The sequence below is a fragment of the Rana temporaria genome, chromosome 4 (genome assembly GCF_905171775.1).
Source record: "Rana temporaria chromosome 4, aRanTem1.1, whole genome shotgun sequence".
Lineage (NCBI taxonomy): Eukaryota > Metazoa > Chordata > Amphibia > Anura > Ranidae > Rana > Rana temporaria.
This window is the reverse complement of record NC_053492.1, coordinates 275,207,047-275,232,718: the sequence shown is the minus strand read 5'-3', so window position 1 is coordinate 275,232,718 and position 25,672 is coordinate 275,207,047. Positions and strand designations below refer to the sequence as shown.

General features: G+C 43.5%; 1 protein-coding gene across 1 annotated transcript in view; it reads left to right on the top strand.

Annotated features, from left to right (window-relative positions):
* The window catches only part of MAN1A1 (mannosidase alpha class 1A member 1), a 243,787-nt gene that overhangs the window by 214,525 nt on the left and 3,590 nt on the right, over nucleotides 1-25,672 (top strand). The window contains exons 10-11 of the mRNA XM_040350323.1: nucleotides 3,283-3,455; nucleotides 22,555-22,670. Of these exons, the coding sequence (XP_040206257.1) occupies nucleotides 3,283-3,455; nucleotides 22,555-22,670 (289 nt within the window). The remainder of the gene's footprint in view (nucleotides 1-3,282; nucleotides 3,456-22,554; nucleotides 22,671-25,672) is intronic.

Here is a 25,672-nt window from a genome sequence, read left to right as displayed (position 1 = left end):
CTACTTAATAAACACTATCCACAAATCTCTAACCTATGCTGGCATGCAAGAAAGAGCCAGGGACATTATTGCATATTTTTTAGATGGGCCCCTTAATTATACCATTTTGGAAAAACTTAAGGAATCTGATCAAACCATTGACATCTGTTGATCTCGGTCGGGACCCTTTGGGATATCTCTTGCATTTAAATGAGATACCCCTTTGTAAATATAAAAAGTTGTTGGTAGCGCACATGCTGACTGCGGCCCAGGCATGTATTCCAGATCTCTGGAAGTCTACAACTACACCACCTCAGGACAATGGAATACATGACAGCGTCTTTTTATGGAAACCTGGCGGCCATGGATGACCTTTACTTGCACACCCCAGTATATTGAATGTTTTTCAGTTTAGTTTTTAAGTATTAAGCTAAACTAAATGGGTAGGCCTGGCATGATGGGTTAATCCGGGGGGGGGGGTGGAGAGGGGTATGGGGAAGATGTCAGAAGTCGTGTAGCTCGTTTGTTTGTTATTTCTATTCTCTTTCTTGGGGGTCAGGGAAAGGGTCTTTTTTATTTTTTATTTTTTTTTCTCCTACTGTTTTTTTTTGTTTTTTTTATTTTTTTTTTTAAAGTAGAGAAGGGAAGGTAGGAAGAATACAAGCAGTGATAGGAAAGTAATGTATCTCAGGTAAAGTGTAGTTGTAATATTCACTATTATTAGGCATACTGTGTGGCCTTACAATTCTAGTTTCATGAATTTAATATGTGATGCTACTAGTTTCATTTCAATTGGCTCTATTGATGGGGATAAAGGCTAGATTTGTTTTTATTTATTTTTTTGTCTGTTTGTTTATTTTATTTTTTCTTCTATTGTAATGTATGTTTATTTCTTCCTTTGATACTGATATTGTTTGTTTTTTGTTACAATTGGAAAAAATTTAGTCAGGTCCATAAATATTGGGACATCGCAACAATTCTAATCTGTTTGGCTCTATACACCACCATAATGGATTTGAAATGAAACAAACAATGTGTGCTTTAACTGCAGACTTTCAGATTTAATTTGAGGGTATTTACATCCAAATCAGGTGAACGGTGTAGGAATTACAACAGTTGTTATATGTGCCTCACACTTTTTAAGGGACCAAAAGTAATGGGACAGATTAACAATAATAAATCAAACTTTGTTTTTAATTCTTGGTTGCAAATCAATAACATGGTGAAGTCTGGAAGGCATAGACATCACCAGACGCTGGGTTTCATCCCTGGTGATGCTCTGCCAGGCCTCTACTGCAAATGTCTGCTTGTTCTTGGAGCTTTTTCCCTTCAATTTTGTCTTCAGCAAGTGAAATGCATGCTCAATCAGATTCAGGTCAGGTGATTGACTTGCCCATTGCATAACCTTCCACTTCTTTCCCTTAAACGCTTTGGTTGCTTTCGCAGTATGCTTCGGATCATTGTCCATCTGCACTGTGAAGCGCTGTCCAATGAGTTCTGAAGCATTTGGCTGAATATGAGCAGATTATATTGCCTGATACACTTTAGAATTCATCCTGCTGCTTTTGCCAGCAGTCACAACTTAAATTTAAGAGAAACCAGTTCCATTAGCAGCCATACATGCCCACGCCATGACACTACCACCACCATGCTTCACTGATGAGGTGGTATGCTTTGGATCATGAGCAGTTCCCTTCCTTCTCCATACTTTTCTCTTCCAATCACTCTGGTACAAGTTGATCTTGGTCTCATCTGTCCATAGGATGTTGTTCCAGAACTGTGAAGGCGTTTTTAGATGTTTGGCAAACTCTAATCTGGCCTTCCTGTTTTTGAGGCTTACCAATGGTTTACATCTTGTGGTGTACCCTCTGTTTTCACTCTGGTGAAGTCTTCTCTTGATTGTTGACTTTGACACACATACACCTACCTCCTGTAGAGTGTTCTTGATCTGGCCAACTGTTGTAAAGGGTGTTTTCTTCACCAGGGAAAGAATTATTCGATCATCCACCACAGTTGTTTTCCGTGGTCTTCCGGGTCTTTTGGTGTTGCTGAGCTCACTGGTGCGTTCTTTCTTTTTAAGGATGTTCCAAACAGTTGATTTGGCCACACCTAAATGTTTTTGCTATCTCTCTGATGGGTTGTTTTGTTTTTTTCAGCTTAATGATGACTTGCTTCACTGATAGTGACAGCTCTTTGGGTCTCATATTGAGAGTTGACAGCAACAGATTCCAAATGCAAATAGCACACTTAAAATGAACTCTGGGCCTTTTATCTGCTCCTTTTATTTAACACACACCTGGCCATGGAACAGCTGAGCAGCCAATTGTCCCATTACTTTTGGTCCTTTAAAAAGTGGGAGGCACATATACAAAATTGTAATTCCTAAACCGTTCACCTGATTAAAGCTGAAAGTCTGCAGTTAAAGCACATCTTGTTTGTTTCATTTCAAATCCATTATGGTGGTGTATAGAGCCAAAAATATTAGAATTGTTGCGATGTCCCAATATTTATGGACCTGACTATTTGAAAAAAATTATTTTGTATGGAATAAAAGTAGGGCTTTCCTGAGTGACTCTGTGAGGAGTTAACATAGAATGTTAGTGGGGGGAAAATGTTTTCATTTTGAAGAAATTAAGGGAAGGTTATAACCACTGTTAGTTTTTGTTGCCATCTGTGTTCTATTGGGGAGATTTTCCTTCATTTCCTGTCCCATAGCCAAAGCAGGAATTGCTAGAACTAGTGCCCCCATTGGCAGATTTCCCCCTAATACTATTCTGTGAACAACCTAAAATTTGGAAGTTTAAATATACTTTCACTTTCAATGATGATGGTGAATAGGGTCAATCTCCTTAACAGGGACATAGGCAGCAATAAAAAAAAAAAAAAAAAGCTTACGAGTGTTCTAATCCCTCTCCACTCTATCCAGAAAAATAATTTTCTTTTTTGCATTTATACTTTAATTGCTATGCTAAAAGAGTTACCAGCCAAGAGCATCTGCATAAGCAATCAAGGTCCTAGCCTATGGGTCGTTCTCCTGGATAGTGATGGTACCACCTTGGAACTAGTATGAGAAATATGATGCATGTTCCAAGATCACTTTTAATAAAGTTTTAGGTTCACTTTAACTTGTAGAGAATGGTTTATCGTAGATTTTATGTAATGGTCTGTTACAATATTGTCACCAATTCTGTATTATCCATTATTTCAAAATATTAGCATATCTATTTTTATTTATGAAATGTACAGCCTGTTTCTAGTCTTAATGTTTATCTCACTGGATTTGGTTATTTTCTGTTTACTTAGCAATGAAGTTGGGACCAGAGGCTTTTAGGTTTGACGGGGGAGTTGAAGCTATTGCTACCAGACAAAATGAAAAATATTATATTTTACGACCAGAGGTGATTGAAACGTATATGTATATGTGGAGATTCACACATGATCCAAAATACAGGCAGTGGGGCTGGGAAGCAGTAGAGGTAAGTCACCTTCATTTCGCTTTATTTTATAAAGCACTTAATGTTTATAGCCAAAACCATGTAGAAATCACATTTATTCTTTCATGTTGTTGCTACATATTCAGTAGTGGTTGTAGCTGTAAACAAAAATAGGGGGTTGATGAACTACACCTCCGTACAATGTGTGGGGGGAAGTTACTTCCAGTTAAACCCACAGCTGGGACACCCGTTGAAGTTCAATTAAGAACTATAAACTCCTACACTATAAGCAGCATATAATAAAAGGAGGAAAAACTCGAGACTCAATGAGGAGTAAGCGGGTTTAAGAAAAAGTACAAATTGCTTTATTACATAATCGTGCATGAAACCACAATTACCTTCACCATTTTATAGTAAAAATTAACAATGTTGTCAGTATTAGACTTAAAACCACCCTTCTCCAAGCCTTCATGCTCACCCACACACTTAGACCCCTTTCACACTGGGGAGTTTTTCAGGTGGTTTAGAGCTAAAAATATCGCCTAAATAACGGCTGAAAAACTCCTGCCCTGTAGTCTCTCTGAGGTCTTTCACACTGAGACGATGCGGTGGCGGGACCGCTCCAAAAGTCCAGCCAGCAGCATCTTTGGAGCGGTGAGAGGAGCGGTGTGTTTACCGCTCCTCCACCGCTCTTTCCCATTGAAAACAATGGGACACCGCGGTAATACTGCCGGCAATGTGCCTTTGCAAAGGCAGTATTAACCCTTTTTCGGCCGCTAGCGGGGGCTAAAACCACACCGCTAGTGGCCGAATACCGCGTCAATTCTGGCGGTATAGTGCCGCTAAAAATAGCGGCGCTATACCGTCAGCGCACCTCCTGCCCCAGTGTGAAAGGGGCCGAAGGCCACTTTCAACCTGGGGCGTGGGCTTCGTCGCTTCTACAGCGCCTCAAAGATGCGGCTAGCAGGACTTTTTTTGAGCGTCCTGCCAGCGCACCGCCCCAGTGGGAAAGAGGAAGCTCTTTCAGGGCGCTTTGCAGGTGCTATTTTTAGCACTATAGTGCCTGCAAACCCTCTCAGTGTGAAAGTAGCTTAACACACATCAGGTATCCAATAAAGGAAACGTTGCTGGTAGATGGAAAAATGAACATTCAGTCCTAGCTACAGTTTTGGCACCAGGGCAATTAACCTGTCATAGTGATAACAGTCCAGGAATTGCGGATGTAGTTATTCATCAACTTAGGGAAAGTGTGTGTGAAAAATAAGGGACATGCTTGGTACTGAAGCAGGTAACTGGGTTAGATCTTCGGCCAAGTTTCAATGATGATCACATTTAAAGGCAGCTTTCTTTTGGTTGTATATACAGCTGCAGTTTTTATTTTTTGGGCTCTAAACAAAAGAAAATTTTGAAGAAAACTATTTTATGCTTTAATATCCCCCAAAAATTTAAATGGCTTCATCGGTTTAGATCGATGTATATTCTTACACATATTTTTGGTAAAAAAAATCCCAATAAGCGTATACTGATTGGTTGGTTTGTGCAAAAGTTATAGCGTCTACGAAAGAGAGGATAGATTTAAGGCTATTTATTTATTTTACTATTAATGATGGCGATCAGCGATTTTTTTTTCTTTTTTTTACTATATAAATGTCACTGGCAGGGAAGGGTTTAACACTATGGGGCGATCAAGGGGTTAAATGTGTTCCCTCGGGGGTTCAAACTGTGGGGGGATAGGACTGCCTGGAGGAGGACACTAATCTCTTTTCCTAATCTTTAGGAGCAGCAGATCTGTCTCTCCACCCCTGACAGACTGGAGATCTGTCTGTTTATGTTAACAGATCTCCGTTCTGCCTGTCAGGGGCGACCGCGGGTGGGCCTTACGACCTATGGTCACGTGCATCATCATGCCCCCTAAAGCTCTTCAAGCGGCTGACCATACCATGATGGCGGTTCGCCCAAGGGAGCCAACCTGCCGCAGTATAACTGGTCCTTAAGTGGTTAAGGAGAAAAAAACCTCAGTGCTGCAGAATCCCCCTCAGCCTCCTCTTATACTTGTCTGAGCCCAAACTAGATCAGGTACCCCTGTGTGTCTGCTAACACAATGTGCATATCAGGAACAGGCGCACGTTTGCCTGCACTCTCCAACACGCAGTATTGTGAACCAATCCTTGGACTCGGGTGTCACAAGGCTGTTGGAGCAACATAGAGAAAGTTGCTAGGATGTGTGGGCCACGATAATGTTCGGCTAGATGGTCTGCAATCGGGGAGTAGAGGGTATACTTGTCTTTTAAATACTCCTGACAAAAGCTTACTGGGGATAAACAATATTTGTGTGGTATGCTGACATGATTGGGCATTAAATGGAATCAAGGAAAATGGATTTAGTGGATAATGTCCATAGGGAAGCACTTTTGATAAATGGTCAGCACCTTGTTGATGCCCACTAATGTACAGCATGATTAAAGAATATTGATTTGCCTTGTTCTAGATGTGTATGGTTATGCACTTGCTTTGTAATCAACATCTAAATAATGCATCACTTGGGCAAGAAAACATATAGATACAGTAAATGATAAAGCACCTTAAAGAGGCCCTGTCACCAGTCTAAACTCTTGCAGATAAAAGCACAAAATATATATATTTTTTAAATGCTGACGTTTTGCCTTCCCATAAACTATATTTTTTCACATGCAATGCACCTTTGAACTTGCTAAGAAATTAGATTCCTACAGGAAGAGTTTGATCCTAGCAGCACAGCCAGCTCCATCTTCACATTTCCTAGCCCTCTCCTCTTCTTGGAGTATATAATTGTTGTCTATGCTGGCTACACTCCTCTGTCCCTCCACTTGAATGAAAGCTCTGAGGCTGCTGACATCACATCCAAGATGGTAGCACACAGCAGCAGTGTCAGGTCATTTGTATTTCTACAGAAGAGAGGCTTTTACAGTTATATACTTGGCAAATAAATACAGTTTAATGGTCTGTGTGTTTAAATTGTCTACAAATTAACTGTTTTATGCAGAAAACTAACTACCGTGTTAGACGTGCCTGGTGTAATTTTAACATATACAGTACATGCCCCAAGTGGGCCTTGGTTTGCGTGTGCAAGTGTTGCTGATACATTATCATTCGTTTAAGCAGATATGTAGCCTTTCTAGTCCATTTAAACACATTTTTGCTGGCCCAAATAATTGTAATAATCTTAATTTCTCTGCTTTCCTCTCTCCCCTATTTCCTCACCCTCCTTTCACTTTTGGGTAGCAGCTGTGAGGGGGGGCTTTAAGGGGTCTCTTTATTACACCGGGGCCTGTGTGTTAGCGGGGGCTTTGTGTGTGTTCACTGCAGAGGGCTGTGTGTGTTCACTGAGGGTCTTTTGTGTGCTGTGGTGTACTCTGTGCTGCGCTGAGGTGCTGTGTCACTCTGGGTGCTTTTTAAATGCGCAACGACCGCCATTTTGCCGTGGTCGCGCCTTATATGGCTCGGCAGTCATTTTCCTGTGGTCCTATGGCGTTTTTTTTGCATATACGGCGGCCATCTTGGATTTTGTTTGGCCTCGTGTGGCCGTTTTAGCGCTCAGAAAGACCGCGAATCTCTCTGAGGGGACAGACAGCAGCGCAGCCGGCCTCTCAGCACAGCTCCGACTCCTCTCAGCTCGCGCTGCAACGGGTGGGGTGGTGAGTTTCCCTGGGGGCCCCCATACTTTGTGTAACGGCCGGGAGGTGACCGTGGGTGTTTTCTGCTTTGCAGTTTGGGTGACACAGCGTTGGGGCATTATGGAGCCTGAACCAGGTACTTCTTCCCCACAAATGCCTGAGTTAACCCTTGATGCCCCTCCCCCTGCCACATCTGTTGAGGCAATGTCGGCTGTCCTGGAGGCTTTTCTCACCAGGTTTGAAGCAGCTAGTGCCCGGATGGGGGGTAAAAAGCGCCCCCTCCTTGAGCCTGCTTCTGGGGATGCCTCTGACACAGAACCATGCCCGGCTATTGCGTCTGGCTCTGGTTCTGTAGTGTCAAAGGATGCGGGCTTAACCCATGTGGACAGTGAGGATGACTCTGCCTCAGGGTCAACTGCTAAAAGGAATTTGTTGGAGCTCTTATTTCTGTGGTGCGTGAAACTCAAAGACTTGAGGTTTTGGCGGAGGCACCAGATGTGCCGGTCCCTTTTGGGTTCCACAAACCGCCGCGCGCTACAAATGTGTTTCCTTGTGTTCCTTATTTGGACAATTTTATTGTACAAGGAATGGGATACACAGCAGAACGTTTTTGCAGTCCCAAAGTGCTTTGCGACCCGTTATCCCTTTGAGGAGGACTTTGTAAAAAGGGGGCTCTCTCCTCCTTCTGTGGCCCCCTCTGTATCCAGATTGAGCAAAGCCACCACATTACCCGTGGAAGGGGCTCCTGCCTTTAAGGACCCTGCTGATAGGAGAGTGGAGGCTGTGGCCCGCTCCCTTTTCACTGTAGTGGGTTCGGCTGTGAGGCCGGTTTTGGCCGGGACTCTAGTGTCACAGACTCTGACCGAAAGGGCGAAGCTCCTGTTACAGGAGCTGGAGGCACAGGATGCTTCCGAGACCTGTAAGGACCTGGCTGAACAGTTGGTTCAGGGTCTGATGTTTGTCTGTAAGTCGGTCCTGGATACGCTCCCCTTGCTTTCCAAGGCCACCGCCTATGCGGTGGTATTGCGCCGCCTTCTGTGGCTAAAATGCTGGTCTGCGGACCAATCCTCAAAAAAGGCCTTGGTGGATTTGCCCTTTAAGGGTGAGCAGTTTTTTGGGTCATCCCTGGATGACATCATTAGGGATGCCACGGGTGGTAAGAGCACGCTGCTTCCACAGTCTGGGAAGGGCAGGGAGCCTCACCGTAAGCAAGGGCCCTCCTTTACTACCCCCAAGCGTTTTCGTGCGCCCAGCACGGCCGGAAAAAAATCTGCAAGGCGCTAAGGCCCCTGCTGCGGTGCAGAGGCGCGCCTGGTACCACAAGCCTAACAAACCTGCGGACAAACCTGCTTCCGCATGAAGGTCTGCCCCCGCCCGTGTCTCGGGTGGGGGGCCGGCTTCGCGGCTCGGTGGAGGTCTCTTCTTTCCGACCGTTTGGTTTGCGAAGTTGTTTCCTCGGGGTACAAGAAAGAGTTTCTCTCTTGTCCACCAAACAGATTCTTTCCTTCCAACCTCCAGCTTCCTCCAGAACGCCGGCTGGCTCTGGCGGGGGCTGTCCAGGATCTTCTGGTCATTGTGCCAGTTCCCTCGCAGGAACGGTTTCAGGGGTTTTACTCCAATCTGTTTGTGGTCCCCAAGAATGAAGGGGTCTGTCCAATCCTGGACCTCAAGGCCCTCAATTGTTTAGTCAAGGTCCAAAAATCAGGATGGAGTTGATTCGCTCGGTGATAGCGGCACTCATCAGGGGGACTTCATTGCGTCCTTGGATATCATGGACGCGTACCTGCATGTTCCCATTTGCACAAAGCACCAGAGATTTCTGCGTTTTGCGGTCGGGGAGGACCACTTTCAATTTGTGGCCCTCCCGTTCGGTCTGGCATCGGCACCACGGGTTTTTACCAAGGTGCTCGCCCCGATACTGGCCCTGCTAAGGCAGCGAGGGATCGCTATCGTGGGATATCTGGACGACCTTCTCCTGAGAGCTTACTCAGGCTCAGAGTTGGAGGACGACGTGTCCATCACGTGTCAGACTCTCCAAGAGTTCGGCTGGCTTCTGAATATCCAGAAGTCAGTGTTAGTTCTGTCCCAGAGACTGGAATACCTGGGGCTAGTCCTGGATTCTGCAGTGGCGTGGGTTTTCATCCCGATGGAGAAACTGAAGACCCTGCGATCTGCTGTGCAGCAGTTGTCGACTCTGCATGAGAGTTCTGGGTCTGATGGTGGCCTCTTTCGAGGCAGTCCCATATGCCCAACTCCACACCAGGGAGCTACAGAAGGAGATTCTGTCACATTGGGACAAGCTCTCATCATCTCTAAATTTCCAGATTCAGTTGAGCCACCTGGTCAAGTCCTCCCTGGTGTGGTGGCTGATGTCTCCAGTGCTTCGGACCGGAAAGACTTTTCTGCCGCTGGACAGTGGTCACAACGGATGCCAGCCTCTCCGGTTGGGGGGGCGTTTGGGGCACCCAGTCAGCCCAGGGGCGCTGGATTCAGGAGGAGTCCCGCCTGCCGATCAATATTCTGGAGCTCCGAGCGATCAAGCTGTGCCTTGCCAGGTGGTCTCTGGATCTGCAGGACCAACCGGTCAGGATCCAGTCTGACAACGCCACGGCCATGGCGTACGTCAATCATCAGGGAGGCACAAGGAGCTCAGCTACGGCGACGGAGGTCTCCCACATCCTTCGGTGGGCCGAAAAGGTCCGTTCCGGCTCTGTCGGCCGTGTACATTCCGGGTGTTCAGAATTGGCAAGCCGACTACCTGAGTCGCCAAACGCTGGACCAGGGAGAATGGTCGCTTCACCCGGAGGTGTTTCAGTCTGTGCCAAAAGTGGGGCACTCCAGACGTGGACCTTCTAGTGTCCCGTTTCAATCGGAAGATGCCACTGTTCATGGCCAGGTCAAACGACCCGTGGGCGGACGCGTCAGACGCGTTGGTGGCTCCTTGGGGTCACTATCGCCTAATCTATGCCTTCCCTCCTCTGCAGCTTCTTCCTCGCCTGCTGCGCAGAGTGGAAGCCGAGGGGATTCCAACAATCCTGATCGCCCCAGATTGGCCGCGCCGCTCCTGGTACGTGGACTTGGTGCGTCTGGTGGCAGACGCCCCATGGCGTATACCCCTGAAAGAAGATCTTCTGTCGCAGGGTCCGATCTTCCACCCTGCTTTACAGTCACTGGCTTTAACAGCGTGGCTGTTGAGAGCCAGGTGTTGAAGCACCGGGGCCTGTCGGGCTCGGTGATTTCTACCATGCTGCGTGCGCGGAAGTCTACTTCTAGAAGAATTTACCATCGTACGTAGAAGGCCTACATCTCTGTGTGAGGAGATGGGGTGGCACCCCCGTACATACATGGTGTCCCGGATTCTGCTGTTTCTACAGCGGGGAGTGGACCAGGCTCTCGCCTTGAGTACGGTTAAGAGTCAGATTTCGGCTCTGGCGGTTTACTTTCAGCGTCCCTTGGCAGCCCACTCCTTGATGCGCACGTTTGTGCAGGGGGTTCGGCATGTGGCCCCTCCGGTGCGCCCTCCACTGCCCCCATGGGACTTGAATTTGGTCCTCTCAGTGCTTCAACAAGCTCCCTTTGAGGACATTCGGAAGATTCCCTTGTTGACTCTGTCACAAAAGGTGGTTTTTCTGGTGGTGATTACCTCGATCAGACGAGTATCTGAACTGGCGGCCTTGTCCTGCAAGACTCCCTACTTGGTCATCCATAAGGATAAGGTAGTGCTGCGGCCGCAGCCTTCTTTTCTCCCAAAGGTTGTTTCGGCCTTTCACATTAATGAGGACATTGTTCTTCCATCCTTATGTCCTAAGCCGAAAAACCCAAAGGAGGCCACTTTACATTCCCTGGATGTGGTTCGGGCCCTTCGATTGTACTTGTCAGCGACGGCTCCCTTCCGGAAGTTGGACTCGCTGTTCGTGTCGGTGTCTGGTCCCAGAAAGGGTCTGGCAGTCTCGTCGGCCACCATTTCTAGGTGGATCCTAAAGGTTGTGCTTTAGGCCTATGCCCTGAAGGGGCGGGCGCCTCCCTTTCGGGTCACGGCGCATTCGACCAGGGCGATCGGGGCCTCTTGGGCTTTCCGCCATCAAGCCTCTACTACAGGTGTGTAAGGCAGCGATCTGGTCGTCGGTCCACACTTTTTCAAAATTTTACAAGGTGGATGTGAGTGCATCTTCTGATGCCTCCTTCGGCCGCAGGGTGTTACAGGCGGTAATTTAAAGTTGGAGTTCTTCCGTTGAGTAACTCCGTTTTTTGTTGGGGTGAAGTTTGGTTTGCTGTGGTGTTTTCCCACCCCTCGAATTTTTTTGACACTGCTTGGGGACGTCCATAAGGTCAAGGCTGCTGTGTCTGTCCATGAACGGAAGAGAAAATAGGATTTTTGTACTCACTGTAAAATCCATTTGTCTGAGTTCATGGACGGACACAGCACCCACCCCTCCTTTGTTTGTACTGCTTGTTACGAACTGAGGCTGTTGGCACAGGGTGTGGGTTATACCCGGGGAACCACGCCCCCTGGGAGGAGCTGCACTGAAGAAAAGTTTTTAACACTTTAAGTGCTGTGTTTCTGCCTAAACCTCTCCTGGAGAAGAGCGGATATAACCCTAAGGTCAAGGCTGCTGTATCCTTCCATGAACTCGGAGAAATTGATTTTACAGGCAGCTATCCCATCTAACAGCCTATACAGTGCAGCATTGAGCATCCGTGTGTGCTAGAGCACCAAGTATAGTGGGACCACCTGCACCTCCCACCCTTTAGTTTAGCATGACAGAATTCAGGTGCGGTTCAAAGCACTAAGTGGCACATTGTGTTGTCCACTCACTACAGGACATTACAAGCTTACTGGATTTCTGAAGGATCAAGAAGTATTTTTCTGTACCTGCAGTGGTGTTAGAGACAGAACATTGGGGGGGGTATGCACTGCAGAGATGTACTACATTTTTTTTTAAAGTATATACAAACATGCATTTTAAAGTTGCTCAGTAACCATTACAACATAACCATATAATGCGGTACGAATAGTGGTAGGCAAGTAAATCCATGTTTATGCTCAAATGCTTGAAAAAAAAATGCATTCCACCACTTTTTTTATTCTGTAGATGAGATTTTTACCAATTAAAATTGGTTATGAGAAAAGTGGCGCATAGCTTTGGATTTTTTTTTTTTAAAAAGATGCAGTTTATTAAAGACTCTTAAGCTTAAAGGGGTGGTTCCCCCTAAAACACATTGCTAACAATAGATTCGTAAGACCCGTTACACTGCGCGTAGGCTGGCTTTTTTTTTTTTTTTTATTCATTCGTACATACCGATATCTCCCCGTCTCGTTCCTTGTCGGTGGGCGTTCCTAGTTGATTGACGTTCCTCGGACGGGCGCGTACGTGACGTCACGACTTTCCGAAAGAAGCCGAACGTCGCTGCGCATGCGCCGTATAGAGCCGACTCTATACGGCGCATGCGCAGCGACGTTCGGCTTCTTTCGGAAAGTCGTGACGTCACGTACGCGCCCGTCCGAGGAACGTCAATCAACTAGTTCCGCCCACCGCCTAGGGACGAGACGGGGAGATCTCGGTATGTACGAATAAAAAAAAAAAAAAGCCAGCCTACCCGCAGTGTAACGGGTCTTACGAATCTATTGTTAGAAATTAGTTTTAGGGGGAACCACCGCTTTAAAAACATTAACAAAATTGTCTCATTTGTTTGGTGTGGTACTTTTATTAAAACCAGTGGATGAAATCTATTTAAACAGACATGTCACCGTAGACCTGGATTAGAGATTCAATTTGGAGTATGCAGCAACAATCTTTAGTTGTTTTTCACACTTGTTTTTCAATAAATATTCTCCGATTTGTTCTAAATTGTCAGTTAAAGCGGGAGTTTACCCGAAAAAAATGTTTTAACATTAGATTGATGCTCATTTTGTCAAGAGGAATCGGGTGTTTTTTTTTTTTTAAATCGAAGCAGTACTTACCGTTTTATAGATAGATCTTCTCCGCCGCTTCTGGGTATGGTCTTCGGGACTGGGCGTTCCTATTTGATTGACAGGCTTCCGACGGTCGCATACATTGCGTCACGAGTAGCCGAAAGAAGCCGAACGTCAGTGCGACGTTCGGCTACTTTCGGAAAATCGTGACGCGATGTATGCGACCGTCGGAAGCCTGTCAATCAAATAGGAACGCCCATACCCGGAAGCGGCGGAGAAGATCGCTCTCTAAAACGGTAAGTACTGCTTAGATTTTAAAAAAACTACCCAATTCCCCTTGACAAAATGAGCATCAATCTAATGTTAAAAATGTACTTTTCAGGTGAACCTCCACTTTAAGAGTGCAAATGTTTGTAAAACTTCAGAGTACACAGCTTGAATAATGACAAAGCTGTTTCTGAAGCATTTTACCACTGTTTTGTTCATTTCTTGATGGATGCATCCCCTTCCATCCAAAGATACTGTAATAAGAAACTAGAATAGATATGCATAGTTTATTGATATAGCATTAAAGTTAACTTTAGTGGTCTCTAGTTCTTTTACAATGATAGAATCAAAACCACTTTGTTACTATATGAATATAGCAGAATCTCCTGATTATTTATTTTTTTAGGATGGAGAACTTCCTTAGTACTGATAAGGCATTGCTTTCAAAGGATTCATACTGTAAATGGTCTCCCAGCAGTGCATAGACATTCTTACTTATTAGTCACCAAGGGTATAACATTACATATTAATTTGCATTTTATAATGCACTTGTCTTACCAAGAAACTCTTTCTTCTGTGGAAAGTGGACATCAACATTTAAAGCAAGTGTTCAGAAGTGTTATTACCAGTGCTGTATTAGAGTGACTTTGTGAGCATTGAACATCGTCTCTGTTGCATGTTAAACAGCTATAAAGCACATAACTTGCGTGTTTTCTGCAGATGTATTGATCGCTGAAAATTACTTCCTTAAACCTTGCATTTTGCTTTAATACTCCCCATATCACTACAGTATGAAAAAAATAAAAGTGAGTTCTCTCTGAATGTAGATAGTATCGGCCAAAAGACAAGACCTTTGAACACAACTTTACTGCTATGAAATAAATTCCCTGTAACATTTCAATTAGATTTATTTTGTGTAGTTTCTAATTGAAAAGGCAACAAATCAAGAGCCTTCCTTGAGCTTAGTTAATATTTCATGCTGATTGGAAGTCACACTTAGAAAGCTTCCTGCTAGATGAATGGTTTCCTTTTTTCACTTAACTGATTATTGTTTTCAAGTACCTGATAAGGATTTCTTCAAGCTACAGTCTAAGTCTGAAAATACATTTTAAAGAATTTTTTTATATGCTTACAGATTTTTCTTTTTTTTTTTTCTTTTAAATTAAGGTAGCCGTTTCCACCAAAAAGTGATGCATTCATATTCTTTTTCTCTTGTTTTCTATAAAAGTATCATCCTCAAACTGCTTTCTTTGTTTCTTGAGGTTGGCTACTCGGCTTTACTAGGGGGGTTTTTACATGAGAAGGTGGAGTTTTAACGCATTTTGCCATCAAGTACAGCAAATCTAAAAGAAATAGAAGTTCTAAACTGGAATTACATTATGGATTGTGTAACATACAATAGCCTTTGTAATATTATATTATAAAATAAAGTGCAGCACTAAACCATTCAATTAGTCTGTACAACGAAACAATATGCATGATCAATAAGAATACAAATATATATATATATATATATATATATATATATATATATATATATATATATATATATATATATATATATATATATATATATATATATATATATATATTTGTATTCATTCATTCATTCTTGAAAATGTTGTAATATATAATAAAGTGCAAAATTATATAGAACTAAAGTCCTTATAGGAAATCCCATGAAGAGATGTGTGTTGAAAATTAAGATCAAACACCCATCACCAAAAACTAAGATGGAGGCTTACTAGAAAGCCAACACCCCCCCCCCCCCCCCCCACCCCCGCAGATGTATATCGGAAGGTCCCCAGTAAGCAATATCCAACGCCAAGTATTGAAACTCGATGCCAGAATATGTATGAAAGTAATGCACTTGTATTAAATTAGTACGTTTCAGGCATGCTATGAGGAAGGCTCCGGCCGAAACATGTTGGCACTTTAGATGTCGCACTGCTGTTAGTGCTTAAAGTTTTAAAAACAAGCAATCGAGTTGCCGGCATTTGTTGCTTTAATGAAACTTAATGCCAGAGTATTTAGGAAACCTGAAACTCCACGTAGTGTGATACTGTATCAACATCCGATTTTATACCCCTGATCACATCACCTATGACCAAACGCGCTGGTGGAGTCATGTACACACGCTACTGCATGACCGCTGTTCAGCCATTTTACATAAGGGAAACTGATCAGTTTTACTTTGGATACGCCTACATGCCTGAACTTTACTAAATCAGTGCAAGTGCATTACTTTTCTACATACTCTGGCATTGAGTTTCATTGATGGGCGTTTGATATTGCTTACTGGGGAACTTCCGATACAAATCTGCTTTCATGGGAGAGGATATCCGGGTTTCCCTTCAGTGGATCATAGTTCCGACCAATCGCTATTTGACCTCGCTGGCTTTCTGGTAAGCCTCCATCTTAGTTTTTGGTGATGGGTGTCACACCACCAGGTGTTTGATCTTGATTTCCTCCACAAATCTCTTCATGGGATTTCCTATATGGACTTTAGTTCTATATAATCTTGCACATGTTTGCACTTTATTATATAGTACAGCATTTTCAAGAATGTGTGTACCGTGTGTGTATGTATGTATGTATGTATGTATGTATGTATGTATGTGTGTGTGTGTATGTATGTATGTATGTATGTATGTATGTATGTATGTATATGTATGTGTGATATATATATATAATCTAGGTTATAGTGTATAGCTGCTGGTTGTTTTAGTTCCTAGCGCAGATATATATATATATATATATATATATATATATATATATATATATATATATATATTCTTATTTCTAGCCTATGTATATTGACAGCAAACAGACATCCTTTATAGTTCACGACCATCAACGTTTTCCTCGACAATTGTTTTTCTTTTATGTGAATTGTATAAAGTTATGATTAAATGTGACATGTCATGAACAACAAGTTTTTCTGGGTATGTTTTTTTTGTTTTTTTTTTATTAAGCCAATGCCATCCATTGTAGCAGTCTTTAATTCCATAAATTTGACAGTTTCTTACAAAATGACCCATCTTCTGTAGCTTGGGAAGATTTTTTTGTTTATTTTGGCTCAACACAAGTTTCCTGTGCCTGCCGTAGCCAACCTGTCAATTTAAAAACCTGCCGAACTGAATATTGGAGTAAAATACATGCAACCCTTGACTATTCAGAGGCCAGCATTATGCCTTTAACAGCACTAATCCTGAGGCAGTAAAATGTTACTTCACTCCCTGGTTTATTTCTGTGCTTTCCCTACCAGTCTGTTAGATAACGAGGCTGCCTGTGACAGTGATATGCCAAAAGGAGGTATTGGGGCCAGTAAAGCATTAACCATTAAGTGTTGAAATACTGGGATGGCATGCAAGTGTAAAACTTAACATGCCTCTATCCAGAATTTTTTTTTTTTACCACAAAGCCACGGTTAGGAAAACAGTTTTTCACATACAACCAGTATAAAATATGCATTTTTAGCCCCCAAAACAGGAAAAACATTTGCAATGCGTTTATGTGCACTGATTAGTGGGTATAAAATGTAGACATTTACTTTCTAAGTGAAAGAAACAATTTTCCAACAGAAGGTATCTTTGGTGTAATTGAAAAATAAGTATTCATCTTAAATCCAGGTTAAAGTGAACCTATTAATAGGAACAGGGACAAAAAAGGAATGCCATTACACGCAGTTAGCAGGCACCTTCATGCTACCTCAGATCTACAGTATATCACCCTGACACCCACAAAAACCAAGGAAGCATGGTAAAGCAAAAAAAGGCAACCATGTTTACTGGTCTATGACATGGTCCTTGTGCTTGACACTGAACACGTCTGATTACTGATTAGTAAGACCTCTTATCAGATGGCTGAACCAATGGTAAGGCACATCTATTGTGTTAAAGGGGTTGTAAAGGTAAATGTTTTTTCACCTTCATGCATCATATGCATGAAGGTGAAAAAACATCCGACAGCACCCCCCTGAGCCCCCGTTTTACTTACCTCACCCCTCGAATGTCCCGCGCGTGTCCCAGTCATCCTGTTCGGTTCCCAGCCTGGCCATTGATTGGCTAGGTTGGACGGATTGATGGCAGCGCAGCCATTGGCTGGCGCTGCTGTCATTCACATCCAATGACGCGGGGGGCGGGCCGAGTGATACAGTTGGCGGCTATGGCTGCCGCTGTAGCATGGGAGCGCGCTCGTAAGAGCTTTCCACCATGCGAGTGAAAAAGGTCAAAATGCACTGGACTGCATTAAAAAAGCACTGGACTGCATTAAAAAAGCACTGGACTGCATTAAAAAAGCACTGGACTGCATTAAAAAAGCACTGGACTGCATTAAAAAAGCACTGGACTGCATTAAAAAAGCACTGGAACGCATCAATAATACGTCAAAAACACACATTCAGAAATGCATCTGGAACGTATCCGGCCTGCATTTCTATAGTGTGAACTGTTCCTTTTAAAGTGGTTGTAAACCCTCCTTTCTGACTTTTAACTGTAGGTAAGCCTAGAATGAGGCTTGCCTATAGATAGTGGAAATATCTCCTAAACATGCGCCGTTTAGGGGATATTTCCCTTGTAGTGTGCCAATGTAATCGGCGCATGCGCTGTAAAACTGAACTCCGTGCCGTTTCTTCCCCGGCATGTGCCATGACTGACGGCTCCCACGCACACGTGGCTCCGGTTAAGTGTCACATAATGGGCTAGTATCCTAGCCCATTATGCTTTTAATTTGCAGGGAGCAAAAGAAGTAAAACCCACCAGGGTTTCCTTCCTCTTTAAGGTTAAGAAAAAAAGGGGGGGAATGCACTGGACTGCCTTTTTAAAAAGGTCAAAAATGTGCATGCAGAAAAGCATCTGGGATGCATCCGGATTGTATTTCTATGGTGTGAACTGGCTCTTGGGCCCAACCCATTTAAATGTGTGTTCCGGTGTCCAAGCTAAGGGATCTTTATGTAAAAGATTGACTATTTCACCTATAGTTGGGGAATTATAGGTTCACATTTAACCACTTGAGACCCGCGCTGTGGACGAAAGACATCCACGTCCTATTTACATTCACCACTGCACGCCCTCGGGGGCGCACAGCGTGGCAAAACTGTGCCCGGCGTGTCACGTGATGCAGATGCCGCGTGCCTGGCGGTAGCGATGTCCGCCAGGTACCCACGATCGGCAGTGACAGAGCAAGGACGTGGAGCTCTGTGTGTAAACACAGAGCTCCACGTCTTGTCAGGGAGAGAGACCAATGCTGTGTAAGGGACACAGATCGGTCACCTCCCTCAGTCAGTCCCTTCCCCCCACAGTAAGAATCGCTCCAAGGGAATACATTTAACCCCTACTGTTAACCCCTTCCCTGCCTGTCACATTTATACAGTAATCGGTGCATATTATTAGCACTGTTCGCTGTATAAATGTTAATGGTCCCAAAATAGTGTCTCAAGTGTCCGATATGTCCGCCGCAATATTGCCGGCCTGACATCGCAGATCGCCGCCATTACTAGTAGTAAAAAAAATAATAAAAAAAATCATAAATCTATCCCCTATTTTGTAGGCGCTATAACTTTTGCGCAAACCAATCAATATACGCTTATTGCGATTTTTTATTTTTTTTTACCAAAAATATGCAGAAAAATATGTATCGGCCTAAACTGAGGAAATTTTTTTTTTCTTTTTTGTTTATAGCACAAAAAATAAACACACAGATGATCAAATACCTCCAAAAGAAAGCTATTTGTGGAAAAAAAATTATAAAAATATCATATGGGTACAGTGTTGTATGATCGCGCAATTGTCATTCAAAATGCGCCAGCTCTGAAAGCTGAAAATTGGTCTGGTGGGAAAGGGGTTTAAGTGCCCAGTAAGGAAGTGGTTAATCTGTTGTATGCATTTTCTCAAATTTTTGGGGTTATTGGGCAGAGGTGACAATAACCCAGCAAAACTTACATTGTAGGTGGGCATGGAGGAAGGATGGAGCTGGATGAGGGTGGTAGTTTTTAGATCCTGGATGGAGGTTGAGCACTCAATGGATGCCTCTTTCCTGCTGCCAAAAGAGACTAACCTGACCACAGTATCTTTGCAGGACAATGACCACTGAGGCCGCGTACACACGGTCGTTCCAAACCGATGAGAATGGTCCGACGGGCCATTTCCATCGGTTCACTGCTGAAGTGGCCTGATGGTCTGATGTGTGTACACACCATCGTCCAAAAACCGATCGGGTCAGAACGCGGTGACGTCAAACACACAACGTGCTGAATAAAACAAAGTTCAATGCTTCCAAGTATGCGTCGACTTGATTCTGAGCATGCGCGGGTTTTGAACCAATGCTTTCTGTACTAACCATCTGTTTGGACCGATCGGGCAGCGGTCCATCGGTTCGATTTTAAAGCATGTTTTAAAATTTTGGACCGAAGGAAAACGGACCGATGGGCTATACACACGGTCGGTTTGGACCGATGAAACTGAACCTCGGTCCATTCTCATCGGTTTTGTCCGACCGTGTGTACGCGGCCTTAGAGGAAGAAGTCACTACCAGTGGGTAAAGCTGCTGCCATTTACAAACCACTCAGGGAGTGTCCTGTAAATAGGATAAACCCTGAACCCACATTGACCTCCCTGGCGGTATGATTGTGATTTTTGAAGCTCAAAGCTGTACATTGTTTTTCATGGAAATTTGGCGTTTTTATATTGTAGGCTTGTAATTCTTAGGAATAACACACTTAAAACTGTACAAACAAGAGTCTGGTAGACATCCCGGGTATAATGAGGTTTGAATCTTCGAGTGCGGCTCAGGGTTACCGCTTTTGGTAGTGAAAATTCACCCTGAGCCACACTCGAGATTACTGCCAGGGAGGTTAAAGGAAGTCTGTATGGCGGAGAAGCAAAGCAATACTTGCCTGCATGGTTTGACTAATCGGGTTCATAAAGTTATAGAGGATCTGTTGCTTCTCTGCCATGATCTTCAAAGAGTGGGGTAACACAATCCATCCCTGGAAAGGCCACATAAGTGATTTGGAATATGTTCGGATTGCCATGCACAAGGCCAAAGTTGACATGCAAAAATTAAGAGAATCTCAAGAGCCATCAGAGATACAACAACCAAACAGGGTGCTAACCTCTGCTGAGCACTGACAAATCAATGCTATTGCTAATCAACACCTTTCTCCACAGTTCATGGTGGAAAAGGTACAAAAGGTACCAAGACCTTTCCTTGTCTCTCCTAAATTACAGAGACAAGGAAATTATCCTCAATGGATCTGAAAGATCTCACTTTTCATGGCACCAGATTTGTGTTCATCCTGGACTTCTTGCCCAAGGTACAGATGCTCTGGGCAAAATTTCAGGAAGTTAAAAAAATTCAGACTCTACATCTCCACCATGTATCCTGCCAAGCTTTGGGTGGTAGTTAACATTGTGGTACAGTTGTCTGATACACCTGGAACAGCTACTGACTGACTGGATAACAAGTGAGGTACATGTCTGCTCTCTTTGCTTTGTATTTACTTATTTGTTCTCTGTCATGGTTAATACCCTGTCTCCCTGTTGTGCTCCCCTAGCACTTACAGATATAAAACCATTATTTATAGGGGCATACCTGATATTTGAGGACATAGACCTATCCCGACCCCCAGATTCTGCTTGTGGTTATTACTGTGCATTTGTAGTCCTATCTTCCGAAGTGGTCCTTTTTCCTTTTATATGTCAAGTAAGCATTTCAAAATAAGGCTCAACTATTCACTGAAATAATGAGTTATATTGTTCCAAGTGGAATAATCATAAGTCTACACATATATAAGGCTCAGTTCACACTGCCATGACTTGGGATTCGAATTGTGACATGTGAAATCTCTTTTTAGTCAATGAGAGCTGTCTTCATTAGCACAACTGAAGTCGCTCCAACTTTGGCAGGATTCAAACGTGTTTTTTGCAGATTTGCGCTACAGAACGTGTTCCATTGGAAACCATGGTAAATGTACTGTAGTGCAAATCTGCAAAATGCATAGGTGTGAATCCTTTTAGAATAGGTTCCTGTACTACAAGACAGCGTCTATCCGACGTGCCCAAAGGCTTTAATGGAAGTCGCCTCCAAGTCAGATCCTCATCTATATTAATGTGATCGTGATTTGGATTTGACATTACAGGAAGATTACCCAGGCATTCCATGAAGTTGCGTCAAGTCGCCTGGCAAAGGTGCACTGCAAGTCGGGCGACTCTTGTCGCGGCAGTGTGAACCGAGCCTAAAAGAGGTCCACACGAAAACTTGTGTTCAGTATATAAGAAACTGTTGTAGGCTAGCGCAGTATGCCTCAATTAGGATCTCATATGTAAAGCTCTGCAGGTGCAGCCCGACCATCCTTGTATCACTTAGCGTCTTGCTAGTTGATTCTGTATAATTGTAGTAATCACCTGCTAATCAAGACAAAGGCCCGGATTCACGTAGAAGAGCGCATCTTTGTGAGGGCGTAACGTATCCTATTTACGTTACGCCTCCGCAACTTTGACAGGCAAGTGCGGTATTCACAAACCAAAGTTGCGGCAGCGTAGCCACAGTTTGTGGCATATGGGGCTGTGTAGCTGCAGACTGTTAAGATGCCCATGCAGCGTGTGTTCATATTCTTTAAAAAATGGCCAAGAAATCATAAATTCTGCCAGGGTATGTAAACTTATGAGCACAACTGTAGCATGGCAGTTGATAGCTTGAGTGCACAAAACCATGCTGTACCATATTTTAATTTTTATATTTGGCTTATGTAATCCAGATATAGAAGCCACACCTACTTGTAGCTGAATTAGAAGATTGCTGGTTAAAAAAATAAATTTGTATTAGTGTGCATAAGCAGAGAGACATAAAAGGTTTATCGATCACTGAGTTGTAGATAAAAATATTTTATATTGCATGAATCCAATACTTGGCATGTATAGAGAGAGACGTGTACACGTTTTAAATCTTTGAACAAGGTATGCATGCAACTTTGCATGGACACCGTTTCAGCATGTTAAATTTCAGTCTTGGTATGAATTTGTATGCATCTCAATGAATCTTATTATACTAATGCTCTAATATAGTACAACTGTAAATCCAAAATGTCACTAAAACCTGGCAGTGTTAATTGACTTGCTGCCCAACAAAAAAGTAGCATACATCTTCTTTTTCTTATCTGTCTTTGTAAATTGAAACCATGCCCATATTATTTGCAACAAGGTGCTTTCAATTGGCAGAAATGTGAAAGGTAATTGGATTTTGCAGGTTAATCGAAACATTGACAGATTCATGTGCAGCAGCCTAATTGTGTTCTTGTTGTTGTCAGGCTTTAGAAAAATTCTGCCGCGTTGAAGCAGGCTATTCTGGAGTCCGAGATGTTTACGCCACACACCCAAGCCATGATGATGTGCAGCAAAGTTTTTACCTTGCAGAGACACTCAAGTAAGTATGTTTGGGAACAAGATGGTAATTGGTGTTTCAGCCAGAGTGAGAGTAGATCACAGGCTTTGCATGAACTTTCAGTCAAAAATTAGAAGCACCTGTTGGCCGTATGTGGATGGCACACACACTCCAGGAATATCAAAGTGTTGTAGACACTCATTAGAAATGTGTGTCCCACCTGCTCAAAAAATGAAGCAGCTTGTAATTTAATGTCATGAGTTGTATATGAGTCTAGCAATATTTGCATATAGTAAAACCTAAATCAAGAAAATATTGCATTAAGGCCAGTAGATGGAGCGGAAAATGCCAAACATATACATTTTTGCCTGCATACAAGGCTTCCGTCTACTAGATTTATATCAACGTTTTGTATACCTAGAATTATTTCCAGCAACTATAAAATCAGGGTACCATATAGTGAGGGAAAAGTTTTCGATCCCCTTCTGATTTTGTACGTTTGTCAGTGGGCAAAGAAATGATCAGTCTAAAATGTTGGTAGGTTGAACAGCGAGAGACCGAATAACACCAAAAATATCCAGAAACGCATTTCAAAAGCATTGAAACTTCATTTGCATTTTAATGAGTGAAATAAGTATTTGATCCCCTATCAATCGGTTACATTTCTGGCTCCCAGGAGTCTTCTATACAGGTAACAATCTGAGATTAGGAGCACTCTTGAAGGGGGTTCTCCTAATCTCAGCTTGTTGCCTGCATAAAAAACACCTGTCCACAGAAGCAATCAATCAGATTCCAATCTCCACCATTGCCAAGACCAAAGAGTTGTCCAAGGATGTCAGGGACAAGATTGTAGACCACCTACACAAGGCTGGAATGGGCTACAAGACCAAGCAGCTTGGTGAGAGGGTGACAACAGTTGATCCGATTATTCGCAAATGGAAGAAACACAAAATAACTGTCAATCTCCCTTAGGCCCCTTTCAGACTGGGGTGAGAGCCGCGGTATAACGCCGCTAAAAATAGCCGCGATATACCGCCGGGTTTGCCGCGGGAATCAGCCGCTAGCGGTGCTGTATTAACCCCCGCTAGCGGCCGATAAAGGGTTAATACCGCCCGCAATGCGCCTCTATAGAGGCGTATTGCCGCGGTTTCCCATTGTTTTCAATGGGAAGGAGCGGTATACATGCCGCTCCTCTCACCGCTCCAAAGATGCTGCTGACAGGAGATTTTTTTGTCTCCCGCCAGCGCATCGCCTCAGTGTGAAAGCCCTCGGGCTTTCACATTGAGTCTGCAGTGAAGGAGTTTTTCAGGCGGGATAGCAGCGCTATTTTTAGCGCTGTACCGCCTGAAAAAACTCCTCAATGTGAAAGGGGTTGTAGTCTGGGGCTCCATGCAAGGTCTCACCTCATGGAGTTTCAATGATCATGAGAACAGTGAGGAATCATCCCAGAACTACACAGGAGAATCTTGGCAATGATCTCAAGGCAGCTGGGACCATAGCCACCAAAAAAACAATTGGTAACATACTACGTCATGAAGGACTGAAATCCTTCAGTGCCCGCAAGTTCCCCCTGCTTAAAGCACATGTACAGGACTGTCTCTGAAGTTTGCTAATGAACATCTGAATGATTCAGAGGAGAACTAGGTGAAAGTGTTGTGGTCACATGAGACCAAAATTGAGCTCTTTGGCATCAACTCAACTCGCCATGTTTGGAGCAGGAGGAACGCTTCCTACGACACCAAGACTACCACATCACCATCAAACATGGAGGTGGAAACATGCAGGGTGGTTTTCTGCCAAGGGACAGGACAACCCCACCGCTTCAAAGGGATGATAGACGGGGCCATGTACTGTCAAATCTTGGGTGAGAACCTCCTTCACTCAGCCAGGGAATTGAAAATGGGTCGTGAATGGTTATTCCAGCATGACAATGACCCAAAACACACAGCCAAGGCAACAAAGGAGTGGCTCAAGAAGAAGCACATTAAGGTCCTGGAGTGGCCTAGCTAGTGTCCAGACCTTAATCCCATAGAAGATATGTAAAGGAGTTGAAGGTTCCAGTTACCAAACATCAGCCTCAAAACCTTAATGACTTGGAGAGGATCTGCAAAGAGGAGTGGGATAAAATCCCTCCTGAAATGTGTGCAAACCTGGTGGCCATTTACAAGAAATGTCTGACCTCTGATTGCCAACAAGGGTTTGCCACCAAGTACGAAGTCATGTTTTGCGAAGGGTCAAATACTTTTTTCACACTTTTGAAATGCGTTTTTCTGGATTTTAGTATGAGTTTAAAAGTAAGAATTCTCACACTTGGTTTAGACAAATAACCTACATGCCTATATCCCAGAATTATCAAGAGCTTCCAGAAACCCTGGGTACCTGCTCCCAAGGACTAGGCCAGGCTAATTTCTGGTGCCTTATGGGGATATAAAAAATATATACTTTGCGCTTACCCTAAAATAAAAATTATGTATAATTTAAAGGTGCTTCTATTTGTAAAAATCCAAATACACAACTTAATAAATATGCAAAAAATATATAAATGCCCAACCCATAAAGTACTCTATAACAAACTCAATAATTAAACAATATATGTTGAAAATCTTAAGAATGAGTGTTGATATTAAATCCAAAAGAAAACATGGTCCCATTAAATGTGTCCTTATAAGTGAAAGGTGATTCACAGTGCCCTTTCCCACATGCAATATGCATTTCTTACTAGAAGGGCTGGATCTCAAATTATAGAGCTCAAACTCTCTCGCACAGATAACCACCAGGAATATTCCACTCCTGAAGGCTCTTAATAAGGGCACTCGCTCCTCTTTGAAAGACTGCTCTGCTCTGTATGTGTATCCTCGATATCTGCACAGGGCATCCACTATGGGTTCTTTCAGGCATGAATGATTTAAGAAGGAAGAGGCTTCATGATGCAGTACTTAAGATCAGCATTTATTAAAAGTAACTATTGCACTTTCATATGACAAAAACAATAAGAAGCAAAAACAAGGAGTCCGCTGTGATCCTCACATGCAGGCAGGTGCGTA